The 18,518-nt window shown below is 43.6% G+C and overlaps 1 protein-coding gene across 12 annotated transcripts in view; it reads left to right on the top strand.

Moving 5' to 3' along the window:
* The window catches only part of PTK2 (protein tyrosine kinase 2), a 262,938-nt gene that overhangs the window by 85,502 nt on the left and 158,918 nt on the right, over positions 1–18,518 (top strand). For 10 of the 12 annotated variants that reach the window (XM_048212414.2, XM_057308018.1, XM_057308017.1 and 7 more), the window contains 2 exons: positions 6,984–7,210; positions 17,245–17,411. In XM_048212414.2, coding sequence (XP_048068371.1) covers positions 6,984–7,210; positions 17,245–17,411 — 394 coding nt within the window. Of the gene's footprint in view, positions 1–6,983; positions 7,211–8,319; positions 9,056–17,244; positions 17,412–18,518 lie in introns of those variants that run through there. The other 2 variants (XM_057308022.1, XM_057308023.1) reach the window with 2 other exon arrangements.

The raw sequence follows: 18,518 nt of genomic DNA, 5'->3' as shown, positions 1-18,518 counted from the left end.
GCTTCATTAAATTGAACTGGACAACTGTTTCATGATACCGGAAATAGTAGAAACATAAGACCTGCTTGTTGTGTGTAGGGCCTCCAGGATTCTCCTTTTACCTTCACAGGTGTTAGTACAGGCTTCAGGCTTTAAATGGGAGGACATATGCCTGTTAGAGCCATCAGTGCAGCCACCCGAGCACACAGAGGTGGCTTCCGTAACATAGCAATCAGAAGTTTAGAAATCCAGGGGCACCTGGGTGGCTCAGATGGTTGAATGTCCAGCCCTTGGTTTCCGCTAAGTTTATGGTCTCATGGGTCATGGGATTGAGCCCGGGGCGATGAGTCCTGCATCCCTCCTCATGTTGGGCTCTGCGCTCAGCAGGGAGTCTGTGTGAGATCCTCTCTCTCCCTCTGCCCTCTCCCCGCTCTGCTCACATGTTTTGCTCCCTCCCCTTCCCTCCCTCTCTCAAATAAATAAATACATCTTTAAAAAAATTTAGGAAATCCAGCACAGGGTATGCCTTAATTATTTTTAATGTTCTAAATTGACAAAGCAGTTGTATAGTTTTGGTTTTTGTCAAGTACAAAAAATGAGAAGGGTTTAGCAATGTTAGAAATGTCCAATGTAGAAAGTTACTGTAATATTCAGAAAGGAAAAGATCAGTTTTCCATCTGGATCCCAAGATAGAATCTCTTTAATATTTGTTTTAGGTGTTTAGCTAATTGGATACATGGAAAAGATTATTTCTGATTGTTTCTAGGTTTTCCTCCTTTTATAGATGACAGTGTTGGCCAGTGGCCACCTCTCTGTTTCTGAGTTTAAATATATACAAGTAGGGGCACCTGGGTGGCTCAGTTGGCCTGCCTTCGGCTCAGGTGATGATCAGGTTTTGGGATAGAGCCTCACATCAGGGTCTGCTTCTGTCTCTCCCCTGTGCCCCTATCCCTTCCTCCTCCCCCTGCTGTGCTCTCTCTTTCTTTCTGTCAAATAAATAAAATCTTTAAAACATAAATACATAAACAAACAAACACAAGTAGGTTATGATGACTTAACTGCTATGACTTAACTACACTTGTCACATTAACTTTAGATTTAAAACCTGTTCATCTTAACAACACTTTGTTAATGTGGGTTTTACAAATAACATATGTTTAAATTGGCTGAATTAAGTAAGACTGTATGTAACTCAGCACAGTTGTATTCTTTATATTTTGCCATTCCTCATTTCCTTAGGAATTTTTTTAAGTCTCCAGAAATTATTCACCAATTACTTTCAAGGTCTCAGTGTTAGCAGTCTTAGAAATTAATTTATATTGATATTAAAGACTAATGTTGAATATATTCATCAGATATATAGCATTAAAGTTTTTATAGTGATATCTCAAGTAAAGTAAATGATTTACATAGTTGCCATATTATCCGAAATCCAAAAAACAGTCTGTGTAATGAAGATATTAGTTGAATTGTTATGCCGGCAGTCCATGCTTTGCATGGTTCCAGTATGTACGAATATCAGTTTATGTGGCTTAAATAATACCCGTCCTCAACAGAATGGTTCCATTTTAGTTAACACAGGTATCACCTGTGGGCAATTGCATCAAGTACAGACTCGGTCTGCAGATCACTACAGAAACAACAGATGTGAAGTGTGACCAGCGGCCGGTCACGGTAGCTCTTTCCCAGTCTTTTGCTGACTGGCCACCCTGCGTCTGTTACTCAGTTTATACACAGACAGCAAATGTGTAGTCGTGGTGCCTTCTTGTTTGCCAGGGATAAACCCCTGTGACATTTTACAAAAATGGATCATCACAGGAGGGAATTGGACAACAAAGATGAGTTGCAGCGTTGAAGCAGGAAATGGTAACACTGGAAGTGAAATCGAACAGGCCGAGGTCCTGTGAAGCTGGTGACCGTGGAGCGGGAGCAGCCGAGCTCTCGGCTTGCATGAAGCCGCCCTAGGAACCAGCGGACTTAGTTGCGTTACTCTGGCCAGTGGACCCAGGAGTTATTTCAGCCCTTAAAGCCGGTGTGTGGAGTTTGGGCAGGCTCTGCGTGCTACCGCTGGAGGTGATGCGGACGCAGAAATCCCAGCAGTGCGGCGGGAAGTAACGGAGAGTGTAAGTGTGTGGTGTGCGGTGCGGCAGAAGCTTCCTGCGCCGTGCGGATCACCGTGCAGCGTTCTGACTGAGACGGTCACAGAAGCAGATAGCTGACTGTAGGAATGTTGACTTTGCTGTGGAGCCAGACTTTCTAGTTGTGTGGTCAGAAGAGCTTTGCAAATAAAGGTGAACTTATTGACAGGTGAGGAAGAGAGTTGTGACAAAAAAGAGGATGTTCCGGAGGAGGAGACGTGGCAAGAAAGTTCGTAGCAGAGGCGGTTTCGGAGGTGGCTTACGACACTGAATGTACGAGGCTACGATGATGGAGGCTGACCCAAAACTTAGGAAGGAGTATGACAGTTTGCCAAGGCGTTGGAAAGATACTTACTCCGTGTCTTTAGTCATAGAGCGAGGGGAAGAAGAAGGCAAGTGCTGTTCAAACCACTTTTGTCAAGTCATCGTAGGCCCCACACTCCTGTGCAAAGCGAGAACCACCCGTGCTTCCTTTAGTTGGGATCCATGCGATATTAGTTATCTTTGCTGATAACAAGTCATCCCAACACTTAGTGGCTTAAAATGACAAGAATTATTTTGTTCCAATCTGTTGTCTGGACAGGGCTCCACAGGGACAGCTGTTTCCATGTGGCGGGAGCTCAGGAGGCACAGCGGGCAGCCAGAGGGCCCACTCGGAGGCTGGCTCTGCCATGGGCCTTGGAACTCGATGCTGCCTGTCAGCGGGCAGCTCAGCTCAGGCTTTGGTTCTTGGAGCTCAGTTCTCGGGCTTCTTGCGCTTCTGGGTAGCATGTGGTTGGGTTTCATGAGCGAGCAGCCCAAGAGAACCAAGGGAACCTAGTTTGCCTTTTAATACCTGGCGCGGGATGTTTCTTAGGTGAGTCAGGAGCCCCCCCAGATGTGAGGGGAAGGAACGTGGCCTCCACCTGTGGAAGAGAGAGGCAGAGTCACACTGGAGCAGGAGGCACTTTCACAGCGACTTTTGGAAAATACAGGCCGTCACGTATTGATATAACATTAAATAAGTAATGTTAGCTCTTTGTTAAGTAAAATCAGTATAGGAAATTTAGTGTATTCAGATTAGACTCTTTATGAGAAGAGAAACCCAAATCTTGTATGAAAGAACAACATTTGGGAGAGGAAAGTTTTTACAGCAGTCTAGTTTGTTTAAGGATTTACTGTAACTAGGGTCATCACCAACTTCTTAAAAACTCTCCAAACTTGTTTATGTCTTAAGTTTTTAAAATTGAGCTGTATCAGTTTGCATTCTTTGCTCCTTCTCTCATGTTCTGGCAGACATCTCAGGTTTTATTAAAGGGCTGGCATATTTCAAGGAGAATCAGTTTGCTGTCTTGTTGGGATCTTGGGGTGTTATAGTGAATATCAGCTAGGGAACTCTGGAAGTTTTTTGCTTCCTCTCTTGCATCTGTGCTATTTTATGGAGTATTTATATCAGACTGTGGGGTGAGGCCCAGCTTGAACTCCAAGGTTTGTCAGCACCTTGTTTCCTCACACCCTGACTTGGGACTGCCCTACTTCTTTCAAGAGCAGAAAAGGTGTCTATCTCCTGTGTTCAAGGGAGAGCCGAGGCTCCGAGGCTCCGATAGTCAGCAGCGAGATTAGCATTCCGTTTTAGGAAGCCCTGCCCTGCACCCCCCCCTCCCCGCAGTGCTGCCTGGGGCAGTGTGCTGAGTGTCAGAGCTCTGATGCCTGAGCAGGTCTCAACTATGGAATGAGAAGTCCCAAGCGAGGCTTTTTGCTACACTTCCCCATTATCAGCATCCCCCAGCAGAGTGGTACATCTGTTTATAACTGGTGAACCTACATGGACACATCAGTTATCGCCGAAGTCCACGGTTTACTGTCAGGGTCACTCTTGTGGTGTACATTCTGTGGGTTTGGACAGATACATAATGACATGTATCCTCATTATACTGTCATACATAATCTTTTTGCTGCCCGAAAAGTCCTTTTTGCTCCACTTTTTCATCCTTGCCCCCCCCCCACTCTGCATCCACTGAAATTTTTACTGTCTCTGTGGGTTTGCCATTCCTAGAATGTCATATATTTGGAATCATATAGTGTGATCGGCTTCTCTCAGTAATATGCATTGAAGGTTCCTCCAAGTCTTTTCATGGTTTGGTAGCTCATTGCTTTTTAGCACTAAATATTCCATTGCCTGGATAGACCACAGTGTTTGTTATCCTTTCACCTGCTGTAGGGTGTCTTGGTGGCTCCCGTACTCTGGCAGTGTGACGAAGACTGCCGCAAACAGAGACCTCTGTCTGAGTGTTTAACCACCCTTGCCTTCCTCTGACGGGTCCCTCTTGGTCATGATACATTATGAAATATTGCGTGATGACATTTGCTGATCTTTTTTTTTTTTTTTAAGATTTTTGCACCTGTGTTTATAAGAAAGATTGATTCGTACCCTTTCTCATATTGTCCTTGACTGGTTTTGTATCAGTGTTTTGCTGGTTTCATAAGATAAGTTGGGAAATGTTCCCTATTTGTTCAGTGGAAGAATTTCTGTAAGATTAATATTATTCTTCCTTAAATTATTGGAAGAATTCAGATATTCCTTTGTGGGAAGAATTTTAATTACAGATTGACCATTTTTAACGGAATAGGTCTATTTAAATAGGCTTTATATTTATGGTTTTGGTTTCGTACAGCCGCAGTTTATAATGGCTTGGGCTTAAGTTGTACTTTGCAAAGAATTGTGTATGCCCCATCTCAGGGTACCTGGGTGGCTCAGTCGTTTAGGTGTCTGCCTTCGGCTTTGGTCATGATCCCAGGGTCCTGAGATCAAGCCCCAAGCTAGGCTTCCTGCTCACTGGGGAGCCTCCTCCTCCTTCTCCCTCTCCCTCTGCCCCTCCGCCAGCTTTTGTGCTCTCTCTTTCTCTGTTAAATAAAGAAATGAAATCTTTTAAAAAGAATTGTGTATGCATCTCAACTTTTATGTTCATTGACATAGTTCATGATATTCTCTTAATAATATCTGATATTCTATCATTACTTCCTATTATTAACATTCTGTTATCTGTTCTGCTTCATTCTTGATGTCATTAGTTTTCGCCTTATCTTTTTTTCCTTGATTAGTCTTGCTAGAGGTCTATCAGTTGCATTATTCTTGTTAAAAAAAAAAAAAACCAAACCTTGATTTTGTTCAACTTCCAAATAGTACTGTGAAATATGGATATTTAGATCATTAATTTCCAATCTTCATTTCTAATACATGCATTTAAGAGTATTGATCTTAGGGACGCCAGGCTGACTCAGTAGATGGAACGTGCAACACTTGATCTCAGGGTTGTAAGTTCAAGCCCCAGGCTGGGTGTAGAGATTACTTAAAAATGAAGTCTTTAAAAAAAAATAATAAAAGCGTAGATTTTAATCTAATCACAGCTCTGTCTGCATGTAGTATTGATCTTTCTTTTAATTGTATTGTCGAATTGAGAATACTTTGAGTTTCTTTTTGGCTAATGGGTTACTTGAAATATGTTGCTTAATTTCCAAACGGTGATTTTTTTCCAGATAGTTGGTGATTTTTTAATTATTTTGTTGTTGTCCAGCTTTAATGCTAGAGACAGAATATGCTTTTAATAATTTTAGTCCTTTGATATTTATTGAATCTTGCTCTTTCACCCGCCACGTGGTCAGTTTTAGTGACTACCTCCTGTGCGTAGTTAGTGGGTACTTCTCTTGCGGAGGTGAATTGCGCTTGGGTGTAGTGCTTTCTGTTGGTTAGATTGAGTTTGTCTGTCATGCTGTTCCCGTTTTGTCTGCTGGGCCCAGGTGGACTCCTAGTCTCTTCTGCCTGTCTTCAGCCTCACTGAGCTTCTAATGGCTCCCTTTGGGCTTGGTTTCAGGATTGGTAACGATCTTAAAGGGACAACTAGCGGAGTGTGTGGCTCAGTTCTCCACCCTGTCCTGCTCACCAGAGTCCTAGGGTCCTCATGCTCATAACTTGGTGTCTCACTGCCAAAAGCTCAGCTGGTTTCTCTCTCATTGGTGGCTTTTTCTTGGATCTTCAGGCTCTTGAAGGCCCAGAATTGGCAAATGCCCTTTGGGAAAAGGCAGCTGTTGTTCAGTGTCTCTTCATGTCTCCACCTGTGTCCACTGCTGTCCTGGTTGCCTCACAACATCTTGGACTCCAAACGTTGGTCTAGTTTTTAACCTGACTTTTCTCAGTGGGAGTGTTCATGTTGGCCAAGCTCTTGCCCCACATTCAAATGGAAGTCTTCCTATCACACCGACAGACCAGACAGTGGTTGGTTTGTGCTTTCTGGTTTAGTTTTATTTTCAGTTGTGACTTGTCTGACTCTCCTGCTGAGGGACTGGATAAGTGGGAGGACTTGGTTTTAACTCTGGGGTTTTTGTCACCAGTGCCTAGTATGTGTCATGACCACTCATTGCATTTTTATTGTATGAAGAAAGAACTTGCATCTCATGTATAGGTTTTCAGAAGTAGTCAGCAAAATTAACATATTTGGCTTTCCTGTGAGGTTTTCCCACAGATTTAAAGGCTATGATTTTAAAAGGGTGGACAGTGAGGTGACATTGTTCATAGATAACATGGTGAATTTTTGACAGAGCTAAAATAGGACTCCTGGTCTTTTAATTTGTTAAGAAAATTTAACAAATATTTGTTATGCTGTTGTGAATTCGGTACTGCTCTGGGTGCGGGAGAGTACAGCGATTATCTTGGTCAGTCCGGTCTCTGCTTTCCTGATGCTCACCTTCTGCATATGACATGACCACAGGGGAAGAACATAGAGCAGTGTTGTTAATATAAGGATCAGTATATCATGTTTTAATAGATTTTAACCACATTTTAATAGATTTCAAATATGGTACACTGACAGCTTTTTTTCCCCCTTCTAGAGTATGACAGATACATAGCATCTAGCAAAATAATGGCAGCTGCTTACCTTGACCCAAACTTGAATCACACACCGAATTCGAGTACCAAAACTCACCTGGGTACTGGAGTGGAACGTTCCCCTGGGGCAATGGAGCGAGTGTTGAAGGTCTTTCATTATTTTGAAAACAGCAGTGAGCCAGCTACCTGGGCCAGTATTATCAGGCATGGAGATGCTACCGATGTCAGGGTAAGTACATTTTCCTGGGAGAGACCCTTCATGGACATTAAAGTTACATGGGCCTAGGTTAATGGCACACACCAAAAAAGATAAAAATTTTTATTCCCATATTACAGTGATGTTAACTTTTTCTTTATATTATTTATTCACTTAATATGTGACTGACAGAATTTTAATTGTAAAATATCTTAGGAAAATAATAACTGAATCATGTTATTCATATAATGCTATTGATGTTTTTCTCTCCTTTTTTTTTTTTTTTAAACTTTTTAGGACATAAGAGAACAAAGCAATTAAAACAACCTCTAATACTTAGGAAATAAATTATTTTCTGTAAAGTGAATTTTGAAGGTATCTGCATGACTCCAGATAGGATAGGTTCTTCAAAAACTGATTGGTTCCACACACCAGACATTTGTCAAGGTTCTGGGGATATAAAGGGTCCCTGCTTATACAGCTTACTGTCTACTGTGGTGGGGAGGAGACACCCATGGCCTTAGTTGCAGTGCAGTGCAGAGTGTGCTTCCCAAGGCAATCCTGGTGGCGAGGTTGCCTGTGTGAGTAATGTTGAGTGTAGGTGGTAGCCTGTGGGCGGTCAGTGAGCATCGTGGCCAAGAGAGGTGAGAGGCGCTTCGTGGGCCAAGATTGCTGAGAGTGGGGGGTGAGAGGGTAGCGGTGTGGTTTCAGAAAACTGAGTTCAGGACGCCAGTTTTCAGCAGGTGTTTACTTTGGCCAGGTGTTACAGAGAAACTGCTCCTTCCTTCCCTCTGCCTACTCCGTGTTCATCTCTAAGGAGGACAGTGTCCAGTGCCAGGATGAACAGATACATCTTTTTTCCCCCTTTCTTTTTATAATAATGAAGCTAATTAATCTGCTGCTCTTAAACTTACATGCCTTAAGTACTTTTAAGCAAATTAAAGGGATTGACAGAATTTAGATCGAAGGGCACAGTATTACATTGAAGTTCTATGTAATTTCCATTACCTCTATAATATTGCAGTACTCACTGTTCAGATGGATTAATTATTCAAACGTGAATAATTCATTCAGGGTTTAAATATGTACTAACATCTACTTGTGCTATAATTGAAATATAGTAGTCTCTTGTTTTAAAAAGCTTCAACTTTTTATGAAGCTTGATGGCTTTTTCTAGCTTTCCCATAGTTTTATTTTATATTTAATTTTATAAACAGAGTCACTTGGTAGAAAGGCCAGCAGCCAGTGTTCTACCTTAATGTTAACTGGAAGATTCATATTGGAGAGAAACCTTGCAAATGTAGAGCTTATGGGAAGGCTCTTAGTATATGTTCTAGTCTTTGTGAATTTCAGTTACAGTGAATGAGGAAGTCTCTTAAAGCACTGCATCAGCCTTAATAAACTCCCGAGTATTTGTACAGGAGGGGAGCCCTTTCAGAGATGTGAATTTGACAAGACATTTAGCAAACATTCAAGATTGATTATAACTGAAAATGCACCGTGGAAAGGCTCCACGACAAAGGTGTTGTGGTATCAAATTTACTATACACAAGAGGATCCATATCAAGGAGAAAACCAATGATCCCTGGGCACATGTCAAGCCTTTAGCCAATGTTACAAACTTACCAGATGAAAACATTTATATTGTGAAGAAGAACTTAAACCAGATTCACATTCCTAAGTTATGAGAACATACTCGTCAGACTTTTATGAAGATCAATATGAGCAAATCCATGTGCCTGAGAACCAGGTGGTTTTACTTCGTAGTAATTGATAAATGTTTGAAATTAAATAGCTCCCATCAGTTGATGATTTTCACCTTGAGGCAAAGAACTCTGAGTTGGCATTGGTTCACCACAGCTTTTCCTGTGATGGAAGGTGGGCGTTATTCATCACTCACATTCATTTAATGCTGTAACATTTGAAAATGCAGTAGTTTAATTCTAAAGTAATGGATTTGCACAACTGAACAGAATAGTACCGAAGCACATGTCCATGCAGTCTTTCTCCCCAAGAAGCACCACACAAGGAACACTACAGATAAAGGAACCGGCATATATCGTTAGGGGTACAGTGGAAGGAACGTGGCAGCATTTGAGGCCCAGTGACCTCCGGCAGAAATGGGGTGGGGGGCTGAGTTCAGAGTGGAAGCATAGGCACTTGGTAGAAAGCGACAGACCATTTAATGATGGTAGCAAAGAGGAAGCCAGGCCACCCAGGTTCTGAAAAGAGATAGCTTACTGTTATCCAAAGTAACCGAATATTAAAAAACAACCCAAAGGAGCTGAATAATTAGATTCAGACCCCACCCTGCTGCACTGCCTGCTCCGGGCGCCCTGTGCAGCAGGTGGACACTCGGGCGTAGCCAGTCTCAGCCGATGTCTTGTAAGTGTAAAAATACAAGGTTTTGGAGACTTAGTGTGAAAAAAGAAGGTAAAATATCTCATAAATAACCTGTTTTGATTGTCTGTTGAAAAGATCATGTTCTTGACCTATAGTAGGTTAAATAAAATATGTTATTAAAATGGAATTCACCCATTTCTATTTATTTATTTATTTATAGAAATTTTAAAGGAACATGTACAGCTCGCATTTTCATTTCTGCTAGACAGTAGTGCTCAGTAGAAACTAATTTGCTTGACTCAGAAGAACCAGCATCTTTGGAGGCGTTCAGAAAATATCTGGATTCTTGTTGTAATTCATTATAGAGGTTTTATTTCTCATGCTGCAGTTAGTAATTTTACTCCTTTTACAGATATGTGCTACTTTATTTTAATTAATTTAAATGTTTGGTTGTTGAAAGGATTCCTAGGACTCCACCATTTATAGGCAAAGCGTACAAAGCCGTGTCTCAGGTGCAGGCCTCATGGCCTCGGACGCTCAGAGGCCATCCCTGGCCCACGTGGCCACCTGTGTAGGAGGAGGCCCAGCACCTTCTTGGGGGGGGCGGTCTGTGAGATGGGCACGTAAGCACGTTCTGTCTACGTCATCTGCCTCAACCTGGCTGGTGTGGCTGCCCAGATGTGACCAAAATCAGGTGCGAGTCATAATGCCGGTCATGATTCCTGCCAAGTGCTGGCAGACTGGTGCATCCTGCCCCTAAATAAGCAGCAGCCCATGGAGGCAGACATCACCTACCTCGGCCATAGCGTTGGTTCTGGGTCAGTAGCAGGCCCCAGGTAGCTCCGGCGCTCAGATTGGGGTTAACTCATGCCGGACTATATTGAATAAGAATGGTCATCTAGAAACATTGTAGTGGTACTTCAGAATAATAAGGGTGTATAGAAAATTCCAGATTCTACCAGAGGAATCCCCTACTTGGGAAACAGAATGACATTTACATCAAACTTTTCATCAGCAATGCTGGATGCAGGACAACACTGGAACAGCATCTTCTCAGAGCTCAGGAAAGTACGTTGTACTGCAGAAGTCTTCCAGACAGACTACCAATCATGAAGACTGGAAATGAAGGTGTCTTTAGAGAAATAAGGGTGTAGAACGTTAATCCCACAGGCTGTCTTTAAGAAAACAGTTAGGAGACATAATAGAACCGTGAACCCAGAAAGAAGTGCTGTAGGGATGCAAGCGGCCACAGGTCACCACCGTGCGGTGGTCTCCGTGCAACCCCCGTGCACCTGTCCTCCATCTTCTTGGTCTCTTCAAGCTGTGACCACCATTTAATCCAGCTCTGCCTTTTCCACACCTGCCCTCATTCTGACTGGTCTCCCTCTGAATTTGGGACCTGTGTGCTGCCCAGCTGCATCTGCCCCTCTCCTCCGTCTCTATGCTTCTGACTCCGAAAGGACTGTCCGTGTGTCAGTCTGAGGGCTTCCCTTCTTTCAGACACTTAGAATCATCTGTTGCTCCTCCTTTGGTTACGCCCTACACCTAGTACGTTAGCCGGTCCTGCCACACGGTCCCCAGATGCACCTAGAATCCACCCACTTCATCTGACCCCTACTGTGACACCTTCCTTGAGCCACATGGTCTCCTGACATCCCGCTGTCCCCCTGGAAACCCTGAGTCTGTTCACAGCCCAGCAGCCAGGTGACCCTATGAAAATGAAAGCCAGAGCGTGTCACTCCTCAACTCAGAACCTTCCTGTGGCTCCCTGTCTCACGTAGGGTGAACGTTCAGGTCCTTCAGAAGCCCCTGACTCTCCTCTCCCTGTCGCGCCCCATGACCTTCTCTCCTCCAGCTCGCTCCCTTTGACTTTCAGCTTCCTGCGCTGTTTCTCTAACATGCCAGTCTTGTAATCAGTCATTTGCTCAAAACCTCCAGCAACTCCCCATTTCTCTCAGAGGAAAGCCAGATTCCTTCAGCAGCCTACGAGGACCTACAGGATCTGGCTCTTTGTGGCCTGTTCTTATTTCCAGTGACTGCCCTCGTTCCCTCGGCCTCCCAGCCCCGGAGAGCTCCCTCTCTGCCACCTTTTCTATTGCCCATCACCCCATTTTGATGATGATTTGTCCTTGCTGAGATTGTCTTGTTTCTTGATTTGTTTGCTCTTTTATTCTCTGCTTTCTTCCCCTAGACCGTAAGCTCTGTGACAGCAGGGGCCTTTCTGCCTCCTGGTATTGTCCCCGGCATCTTCAGCAGGGCCTAGCAGGCACACAGACTGGTGCTTGACAGAGCCCCATTGGAGTAACTACACGAATCCTAGATGAAATGGAGTACTTCTGACAGAAATGTAAATTAGGAACATTGGTTGCAGAAGTAGAAAGTAGTAGACTGATGACCATAAAAGAAATTGAATTGATAATCAGAGATTACACCTATTGAAAACCATACCTGTCCTTACTGATAACTTCTGTCACACCTTCATTCCTACCTTGTTACTATTTTCCTTAAATCACAGGGTCTAGAATAATCCATTTTATACCCAGACACCAAATCTGGGCAAGTACCATATAATGCTGCTAAAGATTAAGTTGCAGTTGAGTTTTTGGACGATATTCTTGTCACCTTCAAAGTTATCTTCAAGTTTATTAACAGGCCCAGTGCCCTTTCCTGACTACGTAGTACACTGCGAGGTTTCAGTGCTCGTCGTGAGCCTCTAGAGGAAGGTGATGTAATTACCTGAACCTGCAAGAGGAAGTGAGCACAAGAAATTCAGTCCTGTAGTTTGCTAAAAGGTGAATGGAGTTGGTTGGATTAGGACTAACTATTGTAACCAAGCTGGTAGTAGGAAGAATAACAGTAGAGAGAAGCATTCTGATCAATTTAAAATCGGCTTGCTGACCAGAGTGGGCAGACACGTGAACAGTGTGGGATTCTCTGAGTTTGTGGGAGTTAGGAGCTCTGTGAACAGTGCTGTGCTAAGAATGGCTAGTGGCTGTAGGGGAAGGCAGCCAGCAGGCTGGATGGGGAAGGCTGCCTGGGGAACTCCGTGTGTGGTAGTCCCGTGGTCTCCAGTGTTTACTGCTAGGTGGTGTCACAGATGCCTTATGTGTGTCTCAAACGTAAACTTTTTCTGTCTGATAGAGGATCGGGTGAATGTGTATTTAAAAGCTCAAACACTGATTATGGTTTTTCAAATAACTTTGGTGCAGGAAAGGACTACAGAGATTTTAGTTAAATTATTCCTTTAATGGAGGGAGAGTATCATCCAGGAAGAAACTAGAAAGAAAATCCTTAAGGAAAAAAACAGACTCAAAAACAGTGTTAAGAAGAATATGAGACAGTAAGAGCATGAGAAAGAATTCTCTTATCACTAGATGCTTAGAGATGGCGATTGTGGTAGGGAGAAGAATGGCCCTTAAAGAGGTCCACATCCTAATCTAGAACCTGTGTGTATGTGACCTTCCATGGCAGAAGGGACTTTGACGCTGTTACCGAGATGAAGATGACCTTGAGATGGGGGAGATGAGGAGCCGCAGACCTTTTCTGGCTGTGGTCCGAGGGAGGGGACTGCGGACGAAGGGTTGGCTGCAGTGCAGACGCACAGAGGGGCCTCTAGCAGCTGGAGAAGGCCAGCCGAGAGCTTCCAGAAAGCAGCACATCCCTTCCAACACCTGGATTTTAGCCCAGTGAGACCCATTTCAGATTTGGGATCTTCCAGAACGGAGAAGTATACATTTGTGTTCTTTTAAGCCCCTACGTCTGTGGTTATTGGTTACAGCAGCAGTAGGGAGCAAATAGACACAGGCGTGCTTTGTCTTGGCAGAGTTTGGGCCGACTTCTGCGTGAGTGCTGAGCCGACAGAAGGGCTGCACTCATGTTGGAGAGCAGGGTGTGGATCTCCACGCCTTCTTTGTGGTAAAGAAAGACCTGCACAGGAGGAGCCGAGGACAGTAACAGCTGTCGGTTTCCTTACTGTGAGGAGCATCTGAAAGAGAGATGCAGAAAAATAACCGCTGGACGTTGTAACAAACAGATCAGTAGTGATGAGTGCACTTGTAACTCCTGGGGGGAAGTAGAGACACGAGCACTGTTTACAACACAGTGTGTGGTTTTAGATCTCTCTCATAATAAAGACATCTTGCAAATAACTGTGAGAAGACAGCTAGACACAGCAAGTATCTCTTGTTATCTTGTTGCCACCTTTCCCACAGACTGTTCATGCTCACCTCTTTCCTTCTAGATTAAGGCTTTGGAGGGTAAGGGTGCTGTCTTACCACCAGATGTAGGCTAGATGCAAATGACCAAATGAGTGAGTGAACATTCAAGAGTAGATGAACATGAAGGAATGGTTTGCAGGATTTCTTTCTACCAGTGGAAAGGTCATTATTTCTTTCTAGAGCATAGTCTAAAAGATAAGTGACCAAGTGGAACCAAGCAGAATCATAAAAAGAACTTTTAGAAATGAAATTACAGTGTCATCTCACTGGTATATAATGAGGGAAATGTAAATTATAATAATGAAATGCCCCCCCTTCTATGGTCCATCACATTGATAAACACTTTAAGATTAATTTTACCCAGCATTGGCATGAGGTGAAGGACAGTCTCTAACATTGTGTGCCAAGTATAATTGGTATAGTTTCCCTGGTGGCCATACTTCCGAAATGTCACATTTTAAAGTAGCTTTCGACCCAGTGCGTCTGTTTCTAAGCAGTGCTGCTGCATGTGTACGATGCCAGCTAGAAGCTCGTTCATAGCAGAATTGCGTGCACCTCCACTTCCCTTTCTCCCCCGGAGCAAGGAAGCTGACAAGACAATAACTGTCCCCCCGTAGTAGAATGGCTCTGAGGCTACGTGCTCTGTTCCTGATGAGATGGAAGCCTCGTGTACACACTGGCTAGTGTCTTTTCATCCTCAAGAAGAATTCTTTTCCTGCGAATATCTCATGTGAAAATTAATCAGGAAAATTATATATTTCCAAATTCTGGGATATGATACAGATGAGTAAAGGGATAGTTCAGAGTAGCAAAGTGTAGGTTTATATACTGTAGGGTAGGATTGTCCTGGGACATCAAACCAGGATGAGAAATTTAAATGTAATTCAGCTGCCATTAGTGGCAAATTATAAACCCTTGTCCTGTTATCTCCCTCTAGAGATCTTTTTCTAAATGTACGTATTCCAGAAATAATACATGCATACTTTTCCATATGGTAGTAATGTTGGGTTTGGGTTTTTTTTTTTTTTTTTTGAGTATGCATTCCTTACTAAATACCTAGTTCTCAAAGTTATTTTTCAGTTATGCAGAACCAAATATTTGGTTCTCAATATTATTTAAGTTACTGAGTGTATGTACTGAGCTTCAAATATAGAAGTCCTTGTGTATTCATAATCTTGGCCACCATTCAAACTGAGTCAGCAGTGAGATATTCAGGAGTTCTAGAGAAACAGGACAGAACACAGTATGGAAGCATAAAGAAAAAGCAAAACATGAAATAAAGGGAAATGTCTGTGTGTTTATTGCTTTTAATTTTTTAGTGGAAAGTGAAAGTTGCTACCTTGTTTAATGAGGAGGTCCTGCAGGATGGGAACTCTTTGTTCAACAAAACCCAACCTGAGGTCACTTCTGGGTGTCTTCAGGTGGCGTGATCAAGTGACTGGACTAAAACTGTATCTATCCCATAAAACTCCAGATTGGGAGCCTGCCTTTCCCCTGGGCTCCACAGCTCTGGACTAAGCGTCCGTACACTTGCCTCTCTGCAGGTAGGCATCTGTGTGCCCATTCCTTGAGAGGTCATGAAGATAACCTTTGCTAGGGGTCATCAGGGAGGGCATCCAGAAAGGGTGGGATTTCTCTCAGACTGTTGATGGTACATCAACAGTAAGAAACCGTTTGTCCCCGAAGGATAGACCTGCTGAGACAGAGGTTTGGGGACAGATGTGAACATAACCTTCGGCCCTAACAGCAGAGAGGCAGCTCTGGAATCTGTGCCAGCAAGGAGCTGCTGTGGAGTAAAGAGATGTGCTAAAACCCGAGCTTTAGTGAGGACCACCGGTGTCGGTGTGCTCTCGGTAGTGAATTGGCAGAGCTGGGACAGGAAGACAAAGCGCTTTTGTGGGAATTTGAAAGCGGCGCCAGTGCCTGTCCTGTGCAGCTCAGGGATTTGTGTTGTTGGCAAGGAGAAGCCACAGAAGTTGCCGCTGAAAGAATTACTCAAAATGGCTGTCTCTTCCCCCTAGGCAGATCCCCTGCCCCAGAGCACAAGAGGTGAAGGCTAGGGGGCGGGCTGGGTTTCGGCTCCCGCTGCCCCTTGGCTGGGTGCCCTTGGGTAGACACAACCTGCAGCGTCTTTCATGGTGGCCTGACAGAAATTCTGGGCCTTGAACCAAAAGCCAGGAAGGACGTTTATGCCTACTTCAGTCTCACCCAGACATCTGTAGGCCGCACACATCCTTCCTGTCCCACAGAGAGCTCCTCTGCCTTTGACTCCTCCAGCCTGTCCTTTGTCCATGCTTTCTCCCCGATGATGTCACTCGCCCGTGCTTGATACACAATCTTCTCCTGGGATCCAGTAGTCTGAAGGGGAGGCTGACCACGGGCAGGTGATGATGCCTTTAGTGTGGACACACTGGGTCTTTGACAGGTTTTGCATATATAGGACACGTTACTTATCTTTTCTCATGAGTAGGGATAGGAACATTCTTATTATCAACAGCATCATGCCCTAATATAGACACATTTAATATACGTAGGAACTTTTTAAGATGTGCCTTATATTACAAGTAATATGATGCTTTCAGTTAATTGCTAATTAAAAAAAACAGTGATTTTCTTTAGCAGTCATTTGCATGTTAATAGCAACCTCATTAAAAATTATGAATGGCCTGAAGTGTTGAGAAGAGTGCAGTGGTTATCATGAGCACACCTTCCCGTAAGGGAGCGGATGGTCTCTGCTGTATTCCCCTGTGAGTCTTCCATATGTGCTGCCCATTTACATCCCTGTACGCACGAGACCTCCACAACCGTGAGAGCACAGGTCAAGACTCGGGGTTACGGCTTCCTTGCCCTCGTCCCAGGATAAGCTTCATCTTTGCGAGGCAGCCTTCCCTGCCGCCTTCAACTCTGAACTCATGGGCACGTGTGTTAGGAGCATTAGGTTTGGGGACTATTTTAGATTGCTGCATTGTAAGCGACAGAGAGCTCATAGTAGATTGGGTAGGCCCAGCTTCCAGTAACTTCTCCTACATCATCGATACTATCAGAAGCGTGGCCTTCATTGTATGTTTCTAACTGTGTTTCTTAAGAAATAACATGAAGTTGCAGCCTGATCTAAACCAGTATGCTGTCCTGGGTTCAGAAAGTGGGACCCCCTCCTTAGGTCTAGTTCTCAGCACGTGACATGCAGGGGGTGGCCGGAATGCCTGGTCAGGTTTTGGGGGTGACGTAGAGGTAGAGCTGCAGAAATGCATGTTACGTTTCCGTGCCTCGGTTATCACTGATGAAAAGGGAAGAGCCTCTTGTGTTTTTTCAGAACTTTTCCTTGTTCATAAAAATACTATTTCAGAAAAAAGATTCCTGAGAAAAATGAAGTAATTTATTTAACTTGATTCTCTTTTTACCAAAGATTTCTGATAACTAACTAAAAGAAATGAACATTGCATTAATTTTTAGCATACAGTTTTTTTTTTGTTTATAACAGTCATTTTTGTGGGGGGTATGTTTTAGGGCATCATTCAGAAGATAGTGGACAGTCACAAAGTAAAGCACGTGGCCTGCTATGGATTTCGCCTCAGTCACCTGCGGTCAGAGGAGGTTCACTGGCTCCATTTGGATATGGGTGTCTCCAATGTGAGGGAGAAGTATGAACTTGCACACCCACCAGAGGAGTGGAAGTAAGATTACATACCTACTTTGGCGTGACTCACACTTGATTTGTTTGCATATTAAATCACACGCAAGAGGATGAATGTCTTTGCTTAATTTTCTTACTGATTGTAATTATGACTCCTGTGTAAATAAAATTGGCTGGTAATGATTAACCAGTGATCTCTTCTAGACTTCTGTTCCGTCTGTCTTTGTGGCACCACCGACTCTGGACTGCCTGAGCTTCTCAGGGGTTCTGTGGTGATGGCCTTTGGCTAGTCACACTTCTCTTGTCAGGACTCCTTTGTTTCAGCCTCGGCTCGAAGAGCTCAATTCCTCATTCTTTTCCTTTCTGTCCTGTTAGCATTCTTTTGTGCAGCAGGACTTCCTGAGCCCTGAGGAGACCACATCTAATTATCTCATGAACGGGCAGCACGGCTCGCGAGCCCGGTACGCTCCGGCTCGCCTGAGAAGACTGGGTGTGTACTTGACGTTCACGCGCTACAATTAAATGAGGTAGTGACTCGTACTGACCTTAGTGAGACTGCTGTGACTGACAGTGAATGAAAAGGATTCTCTACAATTGTCCTTTCTCTGGTTCTCTCCAAAAAATAATAATTTTTTCCACTGTTAAGCAGAGCAACACGTTAGCCGGAAACCATATGTGTAAAACACTAGAGTGTGAGAGAAGGTGAGCCCCATGCACAGGCACCCTCGTTTTTGTAGACACAGTCGCAGAGACAAAGGTGGTTGTGGATTGGGGACGGTACTCAGTGTTGGTCACTTTCAGTTCAGCACCCAAATCGATGAGAAGACACATTTGAAACAAAAAACAGACGTGAAGGTTAATAAATCTCTAGTCAAATGCGATCTTGTCCTAGTTACAGTTTACCAGAGAAATACACTTGTGTTTTCAGCTTTATGAAATAGCTGGAACTGACAAGCTAACAGGATATTCCATGATAATATAGTTTTTTTGGGTTACATTAATGGCTAGCAGAGATTTGACCTCCAGCTCTTTTGCCAATCAATCAAATAAGTGTTTAAAAGCCAGGAATACCTAAAAGTTAGTTAAAAATACCTGCAGGTATTTTTATTCCATACAATTCTATTACCTTCTTAATTTGTATGGACAA

Source organism: Ursus arctos, unplaced genomic scaffold, assembly GCF_023065955.2.
Source record: "Ursus arctos isolate Adak ecotype North America unplaced genomic scaffold, UrsArc2.0 scaffold_6, whole genome shotgun sequence".
NCBI classification, from domain to species: Eukaryota; Metazoa; Chordata; class Mammalia; order Carnivora; family Ursidae; genus Ursus; species Ursus arctos.
Note: the sequence above shows the minus strand (reverse complement) of the source record. Positions and strands in the feature narration are given on the sequence as shown.